This window comes from Embiotoca jacksoni, unplaced genomic scaffold (assembly GCF_022577435.1).
Source record: "Embiotoca jacksoni isolate LCO1_2020_lvr unplaced genomic scaffold, fEmbJac1.0.p SCAF_14, whole genome shotgun sequence".
Lineage (NCBI taxonomy): Eukaryota > Metazoa > Chordata > Actinopteri > Embiotocidae > Embiotoca > Embiotoca jacksoni.
This window is the reverse complement of record NW_027185274.1, coordinates 7,910,702-7,932,180: the sequence shown is the minus strand read 5'-3', so window position 1 is coordinate 7,932,180 and position 21,479 is coordinate 7,910,702. Positions and strand designations below refer to the sequence as shown.

General features: G+C 40.5%; 1 protein-coding gene across 19 annotated transcripts; it reads right to left on the bottom strand.

Annotated features, from left to right (window-relative positions):
• Window positions 1–320: 320 nt before the first annotated feature.
• LOC138197157 (von Willebrand factor A domain-containing protein 5A-like) lies at window positions 321–19,975 on the bottom strand. Of its 19 annotated transcripts, none has more exons than XM_069147734.1 (23): window positions 19,877–19,974; window positions 19,390–19,471; window positions 18,921–19,123; window positions 18,611–18,833; window positions 18,279–18,448; window positions 18,082–18,196; window positions 17,765–17,940; window positions 17,588–17,676; window positions 17,367–17,511; window positions 17,047–17,126; window positions 16,850–16,964; window positions 16,575–16,733; window positions 16,380–16,483; window positions 15,758–15,996; window positions 14,575–14,625; window positions 14,188–14,229; window positions 13,936–13,971; window positions 13,548–13,580; window positions 13,030–13,071; window positions 12,552–12,695; window positions 2,174–2,319; window positions 1,874–1,997; window positions 321–1,771 (listed from the first exon to the last, which is right to left on the bottom strand). In XM_069147734.1, the coding sequence occupies exons 2-23, from the start codon at window positions 19,430–19,432 to the stop codon at window positions 1,692–1,694; spliced, it is 2,559 nt and encodes an 852-aa protein (XP_069003835.1). In that variant the 5' UTR covers window positions 19,433–19,471; window positions 19,877–19,974; the 3' UTR covers window positions 321–1,691. The 19 variants fall into 19 exon arrangements, 18 of the variants coding, with proteins under 18 accessions (XP_069003835.1, XP_069003841.1, XP_069003840.1 ...); XM_069147733.1 differs by lacking the exons at window positions 321–1,771; window positions 1,874–1,997; window positions 2,174–2,319 and adding exons at window positions 9,856–11,300; window positions 11,403–11,526; window positions 11,703–11,848; XM_069147735.1 differs by lacking the exons at window positions 321–1,771; window positions 1,874–1,997; window positions 2,174–2,319; window positions 13,548–13,580 and adding exons at window positions 9,856–11,300; window positions 11,403–11,526; window positions 11,703–11,848.
• Window positions 19,976–21,479: the final 1,504 nt, after the last annotated feature.

The window sequence follows — 21,479 nt, the reverse complement described above, 5'->3', positions numbered from 1 at the left end:
ACTCTGCTGTTTAACTGCAACAACATAGAAACACTGCAGATCACAACACCATCAATAACAGCACAACGACACAGAGGAGATGTTGATACCATTGATAATTCTGTGCATGGGCTCGATCTAAACTGCAGCTATAAGCTATTAAGATGATTGTTGGTGGAGGAACAGTCCCAAAGGTTTGGAGCTAGCTTTATTTGTAAAAGGACTTAAAAAAAAAAAAAAAAAGAACTTAATAAATCATCACACATCATGTCAGAAATGATGTGCACATCCAATCCCAGCATGGTACAGGTGCAGGACAAAAAAACAGCATAAAAAAGATGGACAGCTTCCCAAACTTTTTATTGATTCAAAGTTTTGACCAGTGAGTTTTTCTTTTGTCAGTGTGCTGCATCCATAGCAATATTTTTTTCCTGAAGTACATTTTGAATTTTGTTTCAGTCTAACAGGACAACTCGGTGCTGCAGTGGTTTGCACTGTTGCCTCAAGTCAACATGTTGCCTCCTTGTACTGGTGTAGGTTTTCTCTCGGCTTCCTCCCACAGTTCAAAGCAATGAGTGTCAAACTAATTACAACTTTTTTGGGGGGGAATGGTGGAATATATGTCTGTTCAAAATTTCAGGGCAATCTATTGAATAGATATTAAGATATTTTAGTCTGGACCAAACCCACCAACTGACTGGCACTGTCTTCACCATCATACTTTATGTAAAAGTATAAAAACTCAGCCCTTCTTCCACATTTCAGACAAAGCACAGTTTTATATTTTAAAAGCAACTTTTTCCAGAACAAAGTGGTTCGTCGTCACAAACGATGTGACTTTTGCAGTAACACCCTTTGTGTGTACAGGTGTGGTTGAAATAGCTTTAGTGATACTGTCCTTTGATGTCCAGTGATGATGTTTTTAACTTTTTATTTTGTGTCTTGAGAAAAGTCAGGGTCCAACTGCAACACATCTGTACAGAGTCGTTTGTCCGGTTTAAAATAGATGATTTCAACGTCATCGCTCCTGGAGGTTAAACCTGCTTTCAGTTTGTGACCTTGTTTTTTTTTAATCACTTCTTAACATTTTAGTCAAAGTTAGTCAAATGTTTTCATCCAAGTGTAATTTTCATCTCAAAAACACTTCACAACTCAGCAGTGATTGACAAAACAACAACAACAACAACAACAACAACAACACATCTATCTGCTGTTGCTGAGTAAAAAACATCTCAGTTAAAGCAGTCAGGTCTTAAAGTTGGTACAATGTGGTGTATGTGTATGCTGATAGCTTGAGGTGTGCGTCAATATCTGGTGTCACACACATTTTACAGCACAAGAACAAAGCAGGTGTGAAGCCTATAAATGGGCCACTCAAAGCATTATGGATTATTTCCACTTGTTACAGGCACAAAGTGACAAAAAAGGCACAGTTGATTTAATTATCTTTGGTTAGTTGAGTATTTGGCAATGAAAATCTGTTGTTGTTTTTTTTTTTACAATTATACAACAAAAATAGGGACAAATTTAAAAGACCAATGAACAAGAACAACAAAACACACCAAATGAGAATACATAGCATTATAAAATAAGAGTATTTGATTATTACGGGGTGATAGTATAGTGCATTGTTGATAAAATTAAGGTTATCGGGTGCAGTACATCTGCTTGTGTCGACCAATCCTGAAAGTGAAACCATTTTAATAAAGACCTCAGAGCCCCAGGACATCTTTCTGCATGCTGCAGCCCAACAGTGCATTTCCTGCTTCCACACACTCTGTCAGACATGGTGCTGAAAAAACAACAACAACAACAACAAGGCATCAGATTAGCATTAATACTGATGAAGTGATTGTAGAAACAGCAGTTTAGTACTTATTACTGTGGTTACTACCATTCTGAGAGCGGAGCCATGAGGCAGCCTTCATAGCCAGCAGCTCCCACTCTTCTTTTGCATCCTTCTTGAAACCATGAAGCCAGATCAGAGCCAGAACGGTGGCCCACACGTCACTGTTGACCTGATTTACCAAATCAGCAGAAACAATATTACATGCTAAAGAAAGTAAGATAACATGCACACTCTCAAGTTAACTGGTCAGTTTTTGAATGTGTGCCATTATTTTAAACCATGTCATGAAATGTGTTTTAAAATAACTTTTTAATGTTTTATCTATTATCTTTGACGAGAACCCACCGGTGCAGGCTTTGACTTGTCCACCTCCTCGCTGGTCTTCCCCAGTGCAGCAGACAGAGCTGGATCCAGCAGCCAGCAGCCAGACGCCTGCTGGAGGGACACCAGCTGCAGCAAAGGGTCTCTGGGCGGCTGTTTGGGCATCACGGCTTCAGCACACATCAAAAAAAAAAAAAAAAAAATGTTTTACTGTCATTTTTAAAAGTATATTTGGACGATTTGATACAAATATGGAGGTAAAATGTAGATGAGACATTTCAAGCATTTAACAGTTTTTAGAGAAAATAAATCAAGAACAAAGATGAAGTAATCTTCGTGGGTTATTTGTGGGTTTGTAGCATTTTGTTTCTACACACATTTGCCTGTCTTTAGTTTGTAAGGCGACGTGCAGCTGAGGATCATGACGATGCCATTAATTTAGAAGGAATTTGCTCATAAACTTAAGTGTTAGACAAAATAAATTGACCTCATTTTAGATTATTTTGAATCTTCATAGACTCACTCAGGTCTCTGGTGATTGTATCTTTACAATACTGCCTCTCTGTCACAATAAAATACCAGTCTACCGACTGCTGAACAAAGTCATACATACATTGTAACACTGGATGTAATGTAGAGCATCAGAAGTGGGATTTGGATAAGCAGGGGATTTTTTTGTTGTAGCATATGGCGGACAAAAAATATCAAAACACAGTTGTCCCATCTCTTTGCATATAGCTACTCATAATCACAATTATTTTAGAAAACATAATGACTGAACTTTGTTAGTTCAGGAAACGTTTATGTCAGTGACTACTGAGGCAAACCAGGAAAAAAAACATCTCCTGCTATTCATATTAGTTTTCACATGAAAGCTGCCGATCTGTTAAATATCAATGGTGCCCATGTACGGTCTTTATAGAAAACACTTTATAGAAAAGACACATATGGTTTGCAATCCCATTTAGTTTTTTACTTACGTGGAACATCATCGGCCATTTCGAATTCGTCATCCACTAACATTTCATAATGAAAAAAAAGAAAAAAAGATGAGGTTAAAGTATCTTTTCGAATTAGTAAACAAACACAGTTTCCTCCCTTGCTGCTCTAGGCTGTATGTCACCGATGCAACATGCAGTATTTAGTGTTGTTTCCTCTGTGTTTATCCATTGACTTTCTTTTTATAGAAATGCATGGACTTTTGTCTCTCTGCCATTCAGCTTTACACTTACTCATTACAGGTGCAGCACCCATACTCATATTCCTCCCTTTACCTCGCATGAGGTCAAGACATGAGAATTATTAAATTCATAATATCAACTGAACTACTGGCGTCTAATGTTATTACAATGACTCACAACTCATTACAAGGAATATAAAAGTTACTCAAAAACATTTTTTTCAATACTGAGGCAAACCAGGTTAAGAATATCTCCTACTGTACATACTGCGTTTCACACTAAAGCTGTAAATCAATTAAATAGCAATGGCGACATGTAAATGTTGTTTGTTCAGTGTTTGCATCCATTTACACCCATGTACTGTCTTTATACTAAACACAGAGATGGTTTCCAATCCTGATAAGTTATTTCACTTACATTGAAGACTACAGGCCATGGCAATTGGGCTGCCGATAATACAGCAATCCCCTTCATGATTTGAAAAATAGAAAAAAAAAGTTGACGTCAAGACATTATATTAGAAAATAAAATACTTCTGGTTTCCGAGCTTGTTACCATGATCAAGGCTGTTAAAACATTCTACCAATCTACAATTTAAATGCAATAACAACAGTAATTTTTAAATTATTAATGTTTTTTTTAATGTTAAAGTGCTAAACGTTTGTGCCTCTCTGCCCGTTACTCTCATTGATGCTCAGCTACATCTGACATTCACCGGCATGCTTATCTCTTGCAGCACCACCACCACCCATGTAACAGTCATCTAGCAGGAAATCAAGACATGAGAATTAATAAATACATAATATCAACTAAACTACTGGCTTCTGATTTTAAAACAATGACTCACAACTTATTATAAGTAGTTTTTAAAGTGTAAAAGTCCTGCAATAATATAAAAAAAAAAAAGATAACTAAACTTTCTTTACTTGCTACTTTAGGAAACGTTTATTTCAGTAACTACTGAAGCAAACCAGGGCAAAAACATCTCCTCCTCTACATATTGTATTTCACGTTAAAGCTACAAATAAGTGAAACAGCAATGGTGCAACAGGAGTGTGCTGGATTGATCAGCTTGCACCTATTCACACCCATGAAACACAGTTTCCTCACTTGCTGTTCTAGGCTGTATGTCACCGATTCAACATGCAGTATTTAGTGTTGTTTCCTCTGTGTTTAACAATTGACTTTCTTTTTATAGAAATGCATGGACTTTTGTCTCTCTGCCATTCAGCTTTATACTTACTCTTGAAAATTGCAGCACCCATCCTCAGATTCCTGCTTTTACCTAGCATAAGGTCAAGACATGAGAATTATTAAATTCATAATATCAACTGAACTACTGGCGTCTAATGTTATTACAACGACTCACAACTCATTACAAGGAATGTAAAAGTTACTCAAAAATATTTTGTTCACTACTGAGTCAAACCAGGGTAAGAATATCTCCTACTGTACATACTGTGTTTCACATGGAAGCTGTAAATCAATTAAATAGCAATGGCGACACATACATGTTATTTGTTCAGTGTTTGCACCCATTTACACCCATGTACTGTCTTTATACTAAACACAGAGATGGTTTCCAATCCTGAGAAGTTATTTCACTTACCTTTGACAATACACATTCTGGATATTGGAATATTTCTGCGCACAAGGGGCCCTTGAATCGCTTCACCATCGGCTTTGTTAACAGCAATGAAGGCAGTGAAGGAGCTGCTCACTCCTGATTGGACACTGAGCTGCACCACCTTCTCCTTCAGTCCTCCGTCTGGCTGTCCTCTGCGCTCTCTCTCCTCCATCTCCAGAGAGCGAATCAGAGTCCGAGCACCCAACCTGTGGACTGTTGATCTGCAGACAGGAGAGAGGAGGAAGCACTCCAACAGAGTTGTAATGTTTTTGTTTAGCAGTGACTTCTCCATTTTCTACATCATTGTTATCCTGCTCAGGGTCACAGAGAGCTGGAGTCTAACCATCAACACATGGAGTATGAAAAATGGTGCAATAAAAACAATGACCAGAGAGGGAGACGACCATTCACACCCACAAGCGATCTAAATCGAGGCGAGTGGTGAAGTTACCATGGTAGATGTCATGTATCAGCACAATATTCTTTACTCAAATACTGTCATGTTTTTCACACCCTGCCACCATTTTGTTTCTTCTAGGTAATTAAAATCAACATCTGGAAGGTCAGGTACCAAAACAGAACAGTGTATCAAAACCTGTTTTACCCAGTGTCCTCTGCAGGTTTGAGACTGAAGCGCAGCTGGTTCTGAGAGGGATGACCGGCCAGGCTGTACTTCACCGTCACACAACCCTCTGCAGCCTTTGGACTCTGACACAGTATTACACTGTTAGAAATCATGTCAATTACTGTCCTCACATACCCAAGGGAAAAACACAAAATTAGATGGAGCTGCTCCTACCTGTCCAGTGAGCTGTGCATAAATCAGTGACCTTTGACCCTGGAAAAGAGCTGTAATTGGTGGAGAGAGGACAGTGACAGACACTCCCTTTGGTAAATCCCATGTGACTGAGATGTCCACCACAGCCGGCTGCAGAGCAAATCGCAGCGACTGCATCACCTGAAAAGTAATGGAAAACTGAGATTATATACAAACAGTTGGGAAAGGCATTGGTGTCCCTCCACATATTTGCTGCTACATTGCTAAACTTGACAGCTTCGTGTTTAACATCTTACTTTTGGTTGCATCCTGTCAGTCCCTGTGATGAACTGAGCGTGACCTCCTCCTTCCTTGGCCAACCCGTTGATAAGAGCAGAGCTGGATCCTTCACCAATCCCAAAGGAGAAACACCTGCAGTACAGCAGCTTGTTTTAATATACACACAGACATCGGACTTGTCACGTATCATGAGTGAATGTTGCCATGGTTTCACCTGTGGGAACCTGAATTCTTCTTCACCAGATCGAGGACTTGTTTGGTGTTCCCGACCTCTCCGTCAGTAAAGACGAACAGCTAGGGAGGAGGAGTTCACACATAAGTTGCATGGTATCACACAGCTAGTTTTTATTATGGTAAATATGAACTTCCACATTTTTTTAACTGTACAATGATTTTATTTGCAAAGTTAAAAATATTACAGTCGGAAGTTCTGATTGTGACTGGCAACCTGTTCAACCTGTTTGTACGTATGTTTGTGTGTGTGTGTGTGCGTGTGTGTGTGTGTGTGTGTGTGTGTGTGTGTGTGTGTGTGTGTGTGTGTGTGTGTGTGTGTGTATTACCTGTCTTGGCTGACTGGGAATGCAAGACTGGCTGTAAATATGTTGGAGAGGACTTAGGATCTCTGTTCCTCCCAGATTAGCCCCCATCTCCCCAACCTTCTTCAGAGCCTCCTCCATGGTCTGTTGGCTGTACTCCACACTCTTCCTGTCATCACACAAATATATGTACTTAATACCAAAGACAGGAAGACACTGGTTGGGCCGATGAGGGACAGACTTACGGGAAGATGTGTTCATAGCTGGACCCGAAACTGTAAATGTTGAAATAGCAGCCCATTGGTAAACTCTTCAGCAGGAGCAGCAGAGTATCCTGAAGGGAAGATGGAAAATACGGTGAAGGCTGCTGCATGAGACGGACACTATGAAAGATTTTACAAGAGATAACACATGATGAGTACCCTCGCACTGCTGATGCGAGTTTCTTGCTGCTTGCTGTTATTTATAGAGCAGCCCATGCTTCCAGATCGATCCAGTAAGAACACAAACTCTCCACATGAGGCGACTGAGGACATCACAGACTGGGGGAACTCAGGGTACAAGCTCACCATCACCACTGGATCACCCATCAGAGAGCCTGACACACAAAGAACAGACACCAACAGTTATTTAGATTTAACACATTAAACTAATCAGCTTCTCAAAGATATCATTACTTATCTCTCACTTCCAACTAAGTTGATCAGATTTGGTAAATGACCTTCAAAGTAAAACTCACCGGGCTCAGCAGAGGCCTGTCCTGCCTCCACCACAGCAGTCGGCTGGTGGGCGTCTTTGTAATAAATCAGCAGTTCAACATCTCTGTCAAACTTGTGTCCTGCAGCCAGCTTGATCTGCAGTTGACAAAAAAAGAACGTGTTGTTCTCAGGAAGGAGTCCCAGCCACACACAGCAGACACATTAGCACTCTACCTACTGTGGCCTGGGTTTGATCTGAGTTCAGGTACTGGAGAGAGTCCAAGGAACAGCTAGACTCCACTTTAGAGATTGGACGAGGAGACGACACCCGGGCAGAAAAGGACAGGCTGTAGGGCACCAGGGAGGCTGGAACAGAGGTCACCTGGACACCTCCACTACCTCCACTACCTCCACTTCCTGTCAACATGTTAGAAATGAGGCGTTAAATAAGCAGCAGTGATACAGCCATGCCAGAAATTCTGAGGGTCGTATGTCGGCACGGTGGTAAATGATTACAATATGCTGACTGCTAATGTCTAGCAAGAATAATGTTCACTATGTTGAGCATGTTAACCCGACCCAGAGGTTGGTAGCGAGGGTTGAGCACAGCAGGCAGACAGAACCTCAGTCCATCATCAGCCTGCACAGCCAGCTCAGTGACGTAGTCCAGCCTGATGGAGGCGCTCTCTCCTGGAGGCAGACTGCCCACACTCAGAGAGAATATATCAGGACTCTGCTCGCTCTCCTCCAATAGGAAGGCCTGCTGACCGGAGCTCAGGGCATCATCATACTCCTCACGAGCCTGGAGTACAGAGGACATATCTGTCACTGACTTGACAGTTTTTTTAAAGCTTGATTCTAATGAGTGAATCTTTACTGTCCAGCTCACCTTCTGTTTCTCCTTCACCTCAGCTACAATCTGTGTCTGTCCAATCTGAGCACTGAAATGACAGACAGCTGCATCTCCAGGCAGAGGGAACACAAACACAGCCTCCAGTGGTTTGTCCTCCTTGTTCTCGTAGTTCAGAGTGGAGACCACTGTAGCCACATGGTCCCTCACCTCCAGCTCCACCTCGATGCTCTTCAGAGGAACTGACAGAGAAACGCAGCTGATAACTTACTATACTTATCCAGTCATTTAGCACTAAATTAAAAAGTACAGTAGGAAAACAATACATTATCCAAAATTATTTTTCGTAAATGGAATTTAATATGGTTGAATAATTATCTCATCCAAGATAGGGGGAAAAATGGTCCTCTGAGATTTTTGTTCTAAATTGAGAAAGTCCAGTTTTGTATGACTAAAATATACTATTACACAGTATATTGCTATGTTTTATAACAGCACTGTACATACCTGGGTCCTTATTGGCAGTAATAAGACCACAGCAGTTCACCATCGTTCCTCTTCAACAAGTGACAATGTTGAAATATTACGGCTGCAAAGATAAAGTCTGCATGTTACAGCAAAGCAACTCCTGGATATGTTTTAATACATTTTCAAAATAAGATGGCAGGTCTAATCAATCACAGTATTTGTACTGTATGTGTGAGCGCACAGATTGAGGGATCACACTGAAAAATATTACAAAACGACCTGTAATATTTTATGTGTTGCTTGGAGGCAGAAATTATTACAGCAAATGTATAGTCCTTATTAAAATTTACTTTCCAAAAATGATGTTGGACATGACCGTCTTTGCGCGGTAGAGCTGAAGGTCAATAACACTCTCACATGCAGTACAAAGCAATAAACATGGTGAACTTAACACATCTGCGATCTATTCAAGAAGCGGTACTTTTCATTTATGTCTTAATCATGAAAACAGTGACCAGATGCCTACCTGAGCACCAAGAATCCGGAGGAGTAACAACACGGAAGCAGTGACAGGGAATATGTAGTCAAACCCAGGCCACGCCCACTGATCCACCCTCCAGAGTTTTCCTGTCATTTGTCCGACCTATCCGCTCATCGTGAAGTCACTCCAAGCCGTGGAGACACCAGCCTGTGACGGCTGATGATACAGGAAGTGTGCGTCGGTTGTAGTTCACATCTTTGTTTTGAAGGCCAAATTTGGCGAGATTATAAATCAAAATAAATTCTTCCTCTGATCCGAGTGATTGGTGATTAATTACAATGGCTGCAGGAATGCGGAGTTTATTTTTGGATACGAGTCTGTATCCAAAAATAATCGTATTATAATTCCGACCACAGCTTTACCTACAGCAAGATAGTATTTAGCATAATATTTATACTACAGTAGGTTGAAATCTCAACAATCGTTCACTCTGCTGTTTAACTGCAACAACATAGAAACACTGCAGATCACAACACCATCAATAACAGCACAACGACACAGAGGAGATGTTGATACCATTGATAATTCTGTGCATGGGCTCGATCTAAACTGCAGCTATAAGCTATTAAGATGATTGTTGGTGGAGGAACAGTCCCAAAGGTTTGGAGCTAGCTTTATTTGTAAAAGGACTTTAAAAAGAAAAAAAAAAAGAACTTAATAAATCATCACACATCATGTCAGAAATGATGTGCACATCCAATCCCAGCATGGTACAGGTGCAGGACAAAAAAACAGCATAAAAAAGATGGACAGCTTCCCAAACTTTTTATTGATTCAAAGTTTTGACCAGTGAGTTTTTCTTTTGTCAGTGTGCTGCATCCATAGCAATATTTTTTTCCTGAAGTACATTTTGAATTTTGTTTCAGTCTAACAGGACAACTCGGTGCTGCAGTGGTTTGCACTGTTGCCTCAAGTCAACATGTTGCCTCCTTGTACTGGTGTAGGTTTTCTCTCGGCTTCCTCCCACAGTTCAAAGCAATGAGTGTCAAACTAATTACAACTTTTTTGGGGGGGAATGGTGGAATATATGTCTGTTCAAAATTTCAGGGCAATCTATTGAATAGATATTAAGATATTTTAGTCTGGACCAAACCCACCAACTGACTGGCACTGTCTTCACCATCATACTTTATGTAAAAGTATAAAAACTCAGCCCTTCTTCCGCATTTCAGACAAAGCACAGTTTTATATTTTAAAAGCAACTTTTTCCAGAACAAAGTGGTTCGTCGTCACAAACGATGTGACTTTTGCAGTAACACCCTTTGTGTGTACAGGTGTGGTTGAAATAGCTTTAGTGATACTGTCCTTTGATGTCCAGTGATGATGTTTTTAACTTTTTATTTTGTGTCTTGAGAAAAGTCAGGGTCCAACTGCAACACATCTGTACAGAGTCGTTTGTCCGGTTTAAAATAGATGATTTCAACGTCATCGCTCCTGGAGGTTAAACCTGCTTTCAGTTTGTGACCTTGTTTTTTTTTAATCACTTCTTAACATTTTAGTCAAAGTTAGTCAAATGTTTTCATCCAAGTGTAATTTTCATCTCAAAAACACTTCACAACTCAGCAGTGATTGACAAAACAACAACAACAACAACAACAACACATCTATCTGCTGTTGCTGAGTAAAAAACATCTCAGTTAAAGCAGTCAGGTCTTAAAGTTGGTACAATGTGGTGTATGTGTATGCTGATAGCTTGAGGTGTGCGTCAATATCTGGTGTCACACACATTTTACAGCACAAGAACAAAGCAGGTGTGAAGCCTATAAATGGGCCACTCAAAGCATTATGGATTATTTCCACTTGTTACAGGCACAAAGTGACAAAAAAGGCACAGTTGATTTAATTATCTTTGGTTAGTTGAGTATTTGGCAATGAAAATCTGTTGTTGTTTTTTTTTTTACAATTATACAACAAAAATAGGGACAAATTTAAAAGACCAATGAACAAGAACAACAAAACACACCAAATGAGAATACATAGCATTATAAAATAAGAGTATTTGATTATTACGGGGTGATAGTATAGTGCATTGTTGATAAAATTAAGGTTATCGGGTGCAGTACATCTGCTTGTGTCGACCAATCCTGAAAGTGAAACCATTTTAATAAAGACCTCAGAGCCCCAGGACATCTTTCTGCATGCTGCAGCCCAACAGTGCATTTCCTGCTTCCACACACTCTGTCAGACATGGTGCTGAAAAAACAACAACAACAACAACAAGGCATCAGATTAGCATTAATACTGATGAAGTGATTGTAGAAACAGCAGTTTAGTACTTATTACTGTGGTTACTACCATTCTGAGAGCGGAGCCATGAGGCAGCCTTCATAGCCAGCAGCTCCCACTCTTCTTTTGCATCCTTCTTGAAACCATGAAGCCAGATCAGAGCCAGAACGGTGGCCCACACGTCACTGTTGACCTGATTTACCAAATCAGCAGAAACAATATTATATGCTAAAGAAAGTAAGATAACATGCACACTCTCAAGTTAACTGGTCAGTTTTTGAATATGTGCCATTATTTTAAACCATGTCATGAAATGTGTTTTAAAATAACTTTTTAATGTCTTATCTATTATCTTTGACGAGAACCCACCGGTGCAGGCTTTGACTTGTCCACCTCCTCGCTGGTCTTCCCCAGTGCAGCAGACAGAGCTGGATCCAGCAGCCAGCAGCCAGACGCCTGCTGGAGGGACACCAGCTGCAGCAAAGGGTCTCTGGGCGGCTGTTTGGGAATCACGGCTTCAGCACACATCAAAAAAAAAAAATAAGAAAAAAAAAAGTAAAATGTTTTACTGTCATTTTTTAAAGTATATTTGGACGATTTGATACAAATATGGAGGTAAAATGTAGATGAGACATTTCAAGCATTGAATAGTTTTTAGAGAAAATAAATCAAGAACAAAGATGAAGTAATCTTCGTGGGTTATTTGTGGGTTTGTAGCATTTTGTTTCTACACACATTTGTCTGTCTTTAGTTTGTAAGGCGACGTGCAGCTGAGGATCATGACGATGCCATTAATTTAGAAGGAATTTGCTCATAAACTTAAGTGTTAGACAAAATAAATTGACCTCATTTTAGATTATTTTGAATCTTCATGGACTCACTCAGGTCTCTGATGATTGTATCTTTACAATACTGCCTCTCTGTCACAATAAAATACCAGTCTAGCTACTGCTGAACAAAGTCATACATATATTGTGACACTGGATGTAATGTAGAGCATCAGAAGTGGGATTTGGATAAGCAGGGGATTTTTTTTGTAGCATATGGCGGACAAAAAATATCTTCAACCAAGTTCTCTGAAAATGAGTGTTAAACTGTGAAATGCATTATTCAGCAAAGTTATAGCGATGCGGTTACAACGCGGCAACTGTCAAGGCACAGAGCAAATAATGGCACCAAGCGATGGAACGGGACAACTCTGTGCATATAGCTACTCACAATCAGAATTATTTTTGGACAGAAGATTTGGAGCAGCAAGGCCAATCTTCATGGACTTTTGACGAACCTTCCTGGAAATCCCTATCTTTTTCTTCAAAGAGGAAAATATCCCTGTGATGCTGGTAGACTCTTTGTGCTTAAAAGCTGTTGAGAGAGGAGAGAAACCACAGCCGGAGAAAACTTAAGTCGTTAGCAACAAAAGCGACAGAGGCACATTGGACATTTTGGTGAAATAATTCTTCATTACGATATTTCTTCATTTCTTTAGGCACACTGCCTGATAACAATCATCATAAGAGCTCAACCTTGCTCACTTGCTGCTCTCGGCGACTGCATATGTCACCTTTTGCTCAGGACTGCCATAACAATGGCCACATACAGTCGCTCATGTTGTGTCCTCTATGTTTCTACATTTACTGCACACACTGTATTTAGAGAAGTGGAGCTTTGTTCCTCTGCCATTCAGGTCCATACTTACGGTCTATATCTTCACTAATCATCTGTATGGCACTAAGGCCTCCTTTAATGCAGAAAAAAAAAAAAAAGAAGATGAGGTGAAGACACAAAAATGAGTAAATATATGATATCAACTAAACTACTGGCTTCTGATGTTATTACAAAGACTCACAACTGATTAAAATGAGTTTTTAAAGTGTACAAGTCATTCAATAATACCAAAAAAACGATAATGACTGACATTTCTAAGTTCAGGAAACGTTTTTTGTCAGTGAATACTGAGGCAAACCAGGACAAAAAAACATCTCCTGCTATGCATATTAGCTTTCATAAAAACACAGAGGCATGTGAACACATGAAGAGATGTGCACACGCAAACTGTGAGCACAGACTATACACTGGCTCTTATCTACAAATGAAATACAGTGATTTGTAAACGGGCACCTAGCATGAGGTCAAGACATGAGAATTATTAAATTGATAATATCAGCAAAACTACTGGTTGACTTTTGTCCCTCTGACATTCATCGGTGTGCTTACTTGTTGGAGCACCACCACAAAGATCAAGACCACCTATCAAGCAGGAAGTCAAGACATGACAATTAATAGATATATAATATCAACAAGAATACTGGCTTCTGATTTTAAAACAATGACTCGCAACTTATTGCAACTTGTGCATGTAGCTACTCACAATCAGAATTATTTTGGAAAAGATAATGACTGAACTTTGTTAATTGAGGAAACGTTTATGTCAGTGACTACTGAGGCAAACCAGGACAAAAAACATCTCCTGCTATACATATTAGTTTTCACATTAAAGCTGCTGATCTGTTAAATATCAATGGTGCCCATGTACGGTCTTTATAGAAAACACTTTATAGAAAAGACACATATGGTTTCCAATCCCATTTAGTTTTTTACTTACGTAGAACACCAAAGGCCATTTCTGGTTCGTCAGACACTAACATTTCAAAATAAAAAAAAAATAAAAAAGATGAGGTTAAAGTATCTTTTCGAATTAGTAAACAAACACAGTTTCCTCCCTTGCTGCTCCAGGCTGTATGTCACCGATGCAACATGCAGTATTTAGTGTTGTTTCCTCTGTGTTTATCCATTGACTTTCTTTTTATAGAAATGCATGGACTTTTGTCTCTCTGCCAGTCAAATTTATACTTACTCATTACAGGTCCAGCACACAGCTTCTTCTTCCTCCTTTCACCTAGCATGAGGTCAAGATGTGAGAATTATTGAATTCATAATATCAACTGAACTACTGGCGTCTAATGTTATTACAACGACTCACAACTCATTACAAGGAGTGTAAAAGTTACTTAAAAATATAAAAAAAAAAGATGACTGGACCTTTTTCACTATTGAGGCAAACCAGGTTAAGAATATCTCCTACTGTACATACTGTGTTTCACATTGAAGCTGTAAATCAATGAAATAGCAATGGCGACGCATAAATGTTGTTTGTTCAGTGTTTGCACCCATTTACACCCATGTACTGTCTTTATACTAAACACAGAGATGGTTTCCAATCCTGATAAGTTATTTCACTTACTTGGAGCACCACAGGCCATGGCATTTTGGGTGGAGAAGGAACACAAATTAACTTCATGATTTGAAAATTAGAAAAAAAAAAGTTGACGTCAAGACATTATATTAGAAAATAAAATACTTCTGATTTCCGAGCTTGTTACCATGATCAAGGCTGTTAAAACATTCTACCAATCTACAATTTAAATGCAATAACAACAGTAATTTTTAAATTATTAATGTTTTTTTTAAATGTTAAAGTGCTAAACGTTTGTGCTTCTCTGCCCGTTACTCTCATTGATGCTCAGCTACATCTGACATCAATGCTTATCTCTTGCAGCACCACCACCACCCATATAACAGTCATCTAGCAGGAAATCAAGACATGAGAATTAATAAATACATAATATCAACTAAACTACTGGCTTCTAATTTTAAAACAATGACTCACAACTTATTACAAGTAGTTTTTAAAGTGTAAAAGTCCTGCAATAATATAAAAAAAAAGATAACTAAACTTTCTTTACTTGCTACTTTAGGAAACATTTATTTCAGTAACTACTGAAGCAAACCGGGGCAAAAACATCTCCTCCTCTACATATTGTATTTCACGTCAAAGCTACAAATAAGTGAAACAGCAATGGTGCAACAGGAGTGTGCTGGATTGATCAGCTTGCACCTATTCACACCCATGAAACAGTTTCCTCACTTGCTGCTCTAGGCTGTATGTCACCGATTCAACATGCAGTATTTAGTGTTGTTTCCTCTGTGTTTATCCATTGACTTTCTTTTTATAAAAATGCATGGACTTTTGTCTCTCTGCCATTCAGCTTTACACTTACTCATTACAGGTGCAGCACCCATACTCATATTCCTCCCTTTACCGAGCATAAGGTCAAGACATGAGAATTATTAAATTCATAATATCAACTGAACTACTGGCGTCTCATGTTATTACAACGACTCACAACTCATTACAAGGAGTGTAAAAGTTACTCAAAAATATTTTTTTTACTACTGAGTCAAACCAGGGTAAGAATATCTCCTACTGTACATACTGTGTTTCACATTGAAGCTGTAAATCAATTAAATAGCAATGGCGACACATACATGTTGTTTGTTCAGTGTTTGCACCCATTTACACCCATGTACTGTCTTTATACTAAACACAGAGATGGTTTCCAATCCTGATAAGTTATTTTACTTACTTGGAGGAACACCCATCCAGGCGATTGGAATATTTCTGCGCACAAGGGGCCCTTGAATTGCTTCACCATCGGCTTTGTTAACAGCAATGAAGGCAGTGAAGGAGCTGCTCACTCCTGATTGGACACTGAGCTGCACCACCTTCTCCTTCAGTCCTCCGTCTGGCTGTCCTCTGCGCTCTCTCTCCTCCATCTCCAGAGAGCGAATCAGAGTCCGAGCACCCAACCTGTGGACTGTTGATCTGCAGACAGGAGAGAGGAGGAAGCACTCCAACAGAGTTGTAATGTTTTTGTTTAGCAGTGACTTCTCCATTTTCTACATCATTGTTATCCTGCTCAGGGTCACAGAGAGCTGGAGTCTAACCATCAACACATGGAGTATGAAAAATGGTGCAATAAAAACAATGACCAGAGAGGGAGACGACCATTCACACCCACAAGCGATCTAAATCGAGGCGAGTGGTGAAGTTACCATGGTAGATGTCATGTATCAGCACAATATTCTTTACTCAAATACTGTCATGTTTTTCACACCCTGCCACCATTTTGTTTCTTCTAGGTAATTAAAATCAACATCTGGAAGGTCAGGTACCAAAACAGAACAGTGTATCAAAACCTGTTTTACCCAGTGTCCTCTGCAGGTTTGAGACTGAAGCGCAGCTGGTTCTGAGAGGGATGACCGGCCAGGCTGTACTTCACCGTCACACAACCCTCTGCAGCCTTTGGACTCTGACACAATATTACACTGTTAGAAATCATGTCAATTACTGTCCTCACATACCTAAGGGAAAAACACAAAATTAGATGGAGCTGCTCCTACCTGTCCAGTGAGCTGTGCATAAATCAGTGACCTTTGACCCTGGAAAAGAGCTGTAATTGGTGGGGAGAGGACAGTGACAGACACTCCCTTTGGTAAATCCCATGTGACTGAGATGTCCACCACAGCCGGCTGCAGAGCAAATCGCAGCGACTGCATCACCTGAAAAGTAATGGAAAACTGAGATTATATACAAACAGTTGGGAAAGGCATTGGTGTCCCTCCACATATTTGCTGCTACATTGCTAAACTTGACAGCTTCGTGTTTAACATCTTACTTTTGGTTGCATCCTGTCAGTCCCTGTGATGAACTGAGCGTGACCTCCTCCTTCCTTGGCCAACCCGTTGATAAGAGCAGAGCTGGATCCTTCACCAATCCCAAAGGAGAAACACCTGCAGTACAGCAGCTTGTTTTAATATACACACAGACATCGGACTTGTCACGTATCATGAGTGAATGTTGCCATGGTTTCACCTGTGGGAACCTGAATTCTTCTTCACCAGATCGAGGACTTGTTTGGTGTTCCCGACCTCTCCGTCAGTAAAGACGAACAGCTAGGGAGGAGGAGTTCACACATAAGTTGCATGGTATCACACAGCTAGTTTTTATTACGGTAAATATGAACTTCCACATTTTTTTAACTGTACAATGATTTTATTTGCAAAGTTAAAAATATTACAGTCGGAAGTTCTGCTTGTGACTGGCAACCTGTTCAACCTGTTTGTACGTATGTTTGTGTGTGTGTGTGTGTGTGTGTGTGTGTGTGTGTGTGTGTGTGTGTGTGTGTGTATTACCTGTCTTGGCTGACTGGGAATGCAAGACTGGCTGTAAATATGTTGGAGAGGACTTAGGATCTCTGTTCCTCCCAGATTAGCCCCCATCTCCCCAACCTTCTTCAGAGCCTCCTCCATGGTCTGCTGGCTGTACTCCACACTCTTCCTGTCATCACACAAATATATGTACTTAATACCAAAGACAGGAAGACACTGGTTGGGCCGATGAGGGACAGACTTACGGGAAGATGTGTTCATAGCTGGACCCGAAACTGTAAATGTTGAAATAGCAGCCCATTGGTAAACTCTTCAGCAGGAGCAGCAGAGTATCCTGAAGGGAAGATGGAAAATACGGTGAAGGCTGCTGCATGAGACGGACACTATGAAAGATTTTACAAGAGATAACACATGATGAGTACCCTCGCACTGCTGATGCGAGTTTCTTGCTGCTTGCTGTTATTTATAGGGCAGTCCATGCTTCCAGATCGATCCAGTAAGAACACAAACTCTCCACATGAGGCGACTGAGGACATCACAGACTGGGGGAACTCAGGGTACAAGCTCACCATCACCACTGGATCACCCATCAGAGAGCCTGACACACAAAGAACAGACACCAACAGTTATTTAGATTTAACACATTAAACTAATCAGCTTCTCAAAGATATCATTACTTACCTCTCACTTCCAACTAAGTTGATCAGATTTGGTAAATGACCTTCAAAGTAAAACTCACCGAGCTCAGCAGAGGCCTGTCCTGCCTCCACCACAGCAGTCGGCTGGTGGGCGTCTTTGTAATAAATCAGCAGTTCAACATCTCTGTCAAACTTGTGTCCTGCAGCCAGCTTGATCTGCAGTTGACAAAAAAAGAACGTGTTGTTCTCAGGAAGGAGTCCCAGCCACACACAGCAGACACATTAGCACTCTACCTACTGTGGCCTGGGTTTGCTCTGAGTTCAGGTACTGGAGAGGGTCCAGGGAACAGCTAGACTCCACTTTAGAGATTGGACGAGGAGACGACACCCGGGCAGAAAAGGACAGGCTGTAGGGCACCAGGGAGGCTGGAACAGAGGTCACCTGGACACCTCCACTACCTCCACTTCCTGTCAACATGTTAGAAATGAGGCGTTAAATAAGCAGCAGTGATACAGCCATGCCAGAAATTCTGAGGGTCGTATGTCGGCACGGTGGTAAATGATTACAATATGCTGACTGCCAATGTCTAGCAAGAATAATGTTCACTATGTTGAGCATGTTAACCCGACCCAGAGGTTGGTAGCGAGGGTTGAGCACAGCAGGCAGACAGAACCTCAGTCCATCATCAGCCTGCACAGCCAGCTCAGTGACGTAGTCCAGCCTGATGGAGGCGCTCTCTCCTGGAGGCAGACTGCCCACACTCAGAGAGAATATATCAGGACTCTGCTCGCTCTCCTCCAATAGGAAGGCCTGCTGACCGGAGCTCAGGGCATCATCATACTCCTCACGAGCCTGGAGTACAGAGGACATATCTGTCACTGACTTGACAGTTTTTTTAAAGCTTGATTCTAATGAGTGAATCTTTACTGTCCAGCTCACCTTCTGTTTCTCCTTCACCTCAGCTACAATCTGTGTCTGTCCAATCTGAGCACTGAAATGACAGACAGCTGCATCTCCAGGCAGAGGGAACACAAACACAGCCTCCAGTGGTTTGTCCTCCTTGTTCTCGTAGTTCAGAGTGGAGACCACTGTAGCCACATGGTCCCTCACCTCCAGCTCCACCTCGATGCTCTTCAGAGGAACTGACAGAGAAACGCAGCTGATAACTTACTATACTTATCCAGTCATTTAGCACTGAATTAAAAAGTACAGTAGGAAAACAATACATTATCCAAAACTATTTTTCGTAAATGGAATTTAATATGGTTGAATAATTATCTCATCCAAGATAGGGGGAAAAATGGTCCTCTGAGATTTTTTGTTTTAAATTGAGAAAGTCCAGTTTTGTATGACTAAAATATACTATTACACAGTATATTGCTATGTTTTATAACAGCACTGTACATACCTGGGTCCTTATTGGCAGTAATAAGACCACAGCAGTTCACCATCGTTCCTCTTCAACAAGTGACAATGTTGAAATATTACGGCTGCAAAGATAAAGTCTGCATGTTACAGCAAAGCAACTCCTGGATATGTTTTAATACATTTTCAAAATAAGATGGCAGGTCTAATCAATCACAGTATTTGTACTGTATGTGTGAGCGCACAGATTGAGGGATCACACTGAAAAATATTACAAAACGACCTGTAATATTTTATGTGTTGCTTGGAGGCAGAAATTATTACAGCAAATGTATAGTCCTTATTAAAATTTACTTTCCAAAAATGATGTTGGACATGACCGTCTTTGCGCGGTAGAGCTGAAGGTAAATAACACTCTCACATGCAGTACAAAGCAATAAACATGGTGAACTTAACACATCTGCGATCTATTCAAGAAGCGGTACTTTTCATTTATGTCTTAATCGTGAAAACAGGGACCAGATGCCTACCTGAGCACCAAGAATCCGGAGGAGTAACAACACGGAAGCAGTGACAGGGAATATGTAGTCAAACCCAGGCCACGCCCACTGATCCACCCTCCAGAGTTTTCCTGTCATTTGTCCGACCTATCCGCTCATCGTGAAGTCACTCCAAGCCGTGGAGACACCAGCCTGTGACGGCTGATGATACAGGAAGTGTGCGTCGGTTGTAGTTCACATCTTTGTTTTGAAGGCAAAATTTGGCGAGATTATAAATCAAAATAAATTCTTCCTCTGATCCGAGTGATTGGTGATTAATTACAATGGCTGCAGGAATGCGGAGTTTATTTTTGGATACGAGTCTGTATCCAAAAATAATCGTATTATAATTCCGACCACAGCTTTACCTACAGCAAGATAGTATTTAGCATAATATTTATACTACAGTAGGTTGAAATCTCAACAATCGTTCACTCTGCTGTTTAACTGCAACAACATAGAAACACTGCAGATCACAACACCATCAATAACAGCACAACGACACAGAGGAGATGTTGATACCATTGATAATTCTGTGCATGGGCTCGATCTAAACTGCAGCTATAAGCTATTAAGATGATTGTTGGTGGAGGAACAGTCCCAAAGGTTTGGAGCTAGCTTTATTTGTAAAAGGACTTTAAAAAGAAAAGAAAAAAGAACTTAATAAATCATCACACATCATGTCAGAAATGATGTGCACATCCAATCCCAGCATGGTACAGGTGCAGGACAAAAAAACAGCATAAAAAAGATGGACAGGTTGCACCATGCACTAAAGTTTGGAAGCTTCCCAAACTTTTTATTGATTCAAAGTTTTGACCCGTGAGTTTTTCTTTTGTCAGTGTGCTGCATCCATAGCAATATTTTTTCCTAAAATACATTTTGAATTTTGTTTCGGTCTGACAGGACAACTCGGTGCTGCAGTGGTTTGCACTGTTGCTTCAAGTCAACATGTTGCCTGCCAGTACGGTGTAGGTTTTCTTTCAGCTTCCTCCCACAGTTCAAAGCAATGCGTGTCAGGTTGACTGGTGATTTTAAATTGGCCCAGGTGTGAATGTAGTGTCTGTCTTTTAGTGTTGGCCTTGAGATGGTCTGGCCACCTGTCCATCAGCCCCCACTCTTCGACCCAATCAGTATAAAGCAAGGATGGACGGGTTTAGGTCCAAGAGCGTGTCCAGTTCCTGTCACTGGGCCTTTATTTTGCACAATCGTTTGTTTGCAGAATAAAAACCTGCATCATTCAGAAACATAAAAGTTAAAGGGGGTCTTTAAAAATTCGGAAATATGACAACACAAATTAGGACCTTTATTTTTACTGTTACATAGAGCAATCTCTGCAGCTTTTATGACTAAAATAGTCATTACAGACACATATTTCTGGATGAGCAAGTGATGGAGCACCAAGAGGCCTACAACTGTTGTTAAGTGGTTCATGTGACTGACAGAAATCTGGTTGTGGTGAAATTGGGTTGGCATGGGAACAAACTTACTTACCTACTCAAACTGTAGGCAAACAGGAAGCATTTACCACCACCCCTCACCCCCTTCGAGCATTTTACTCTGCAAAAATCTGCATTGTCTAAATATTTTTACT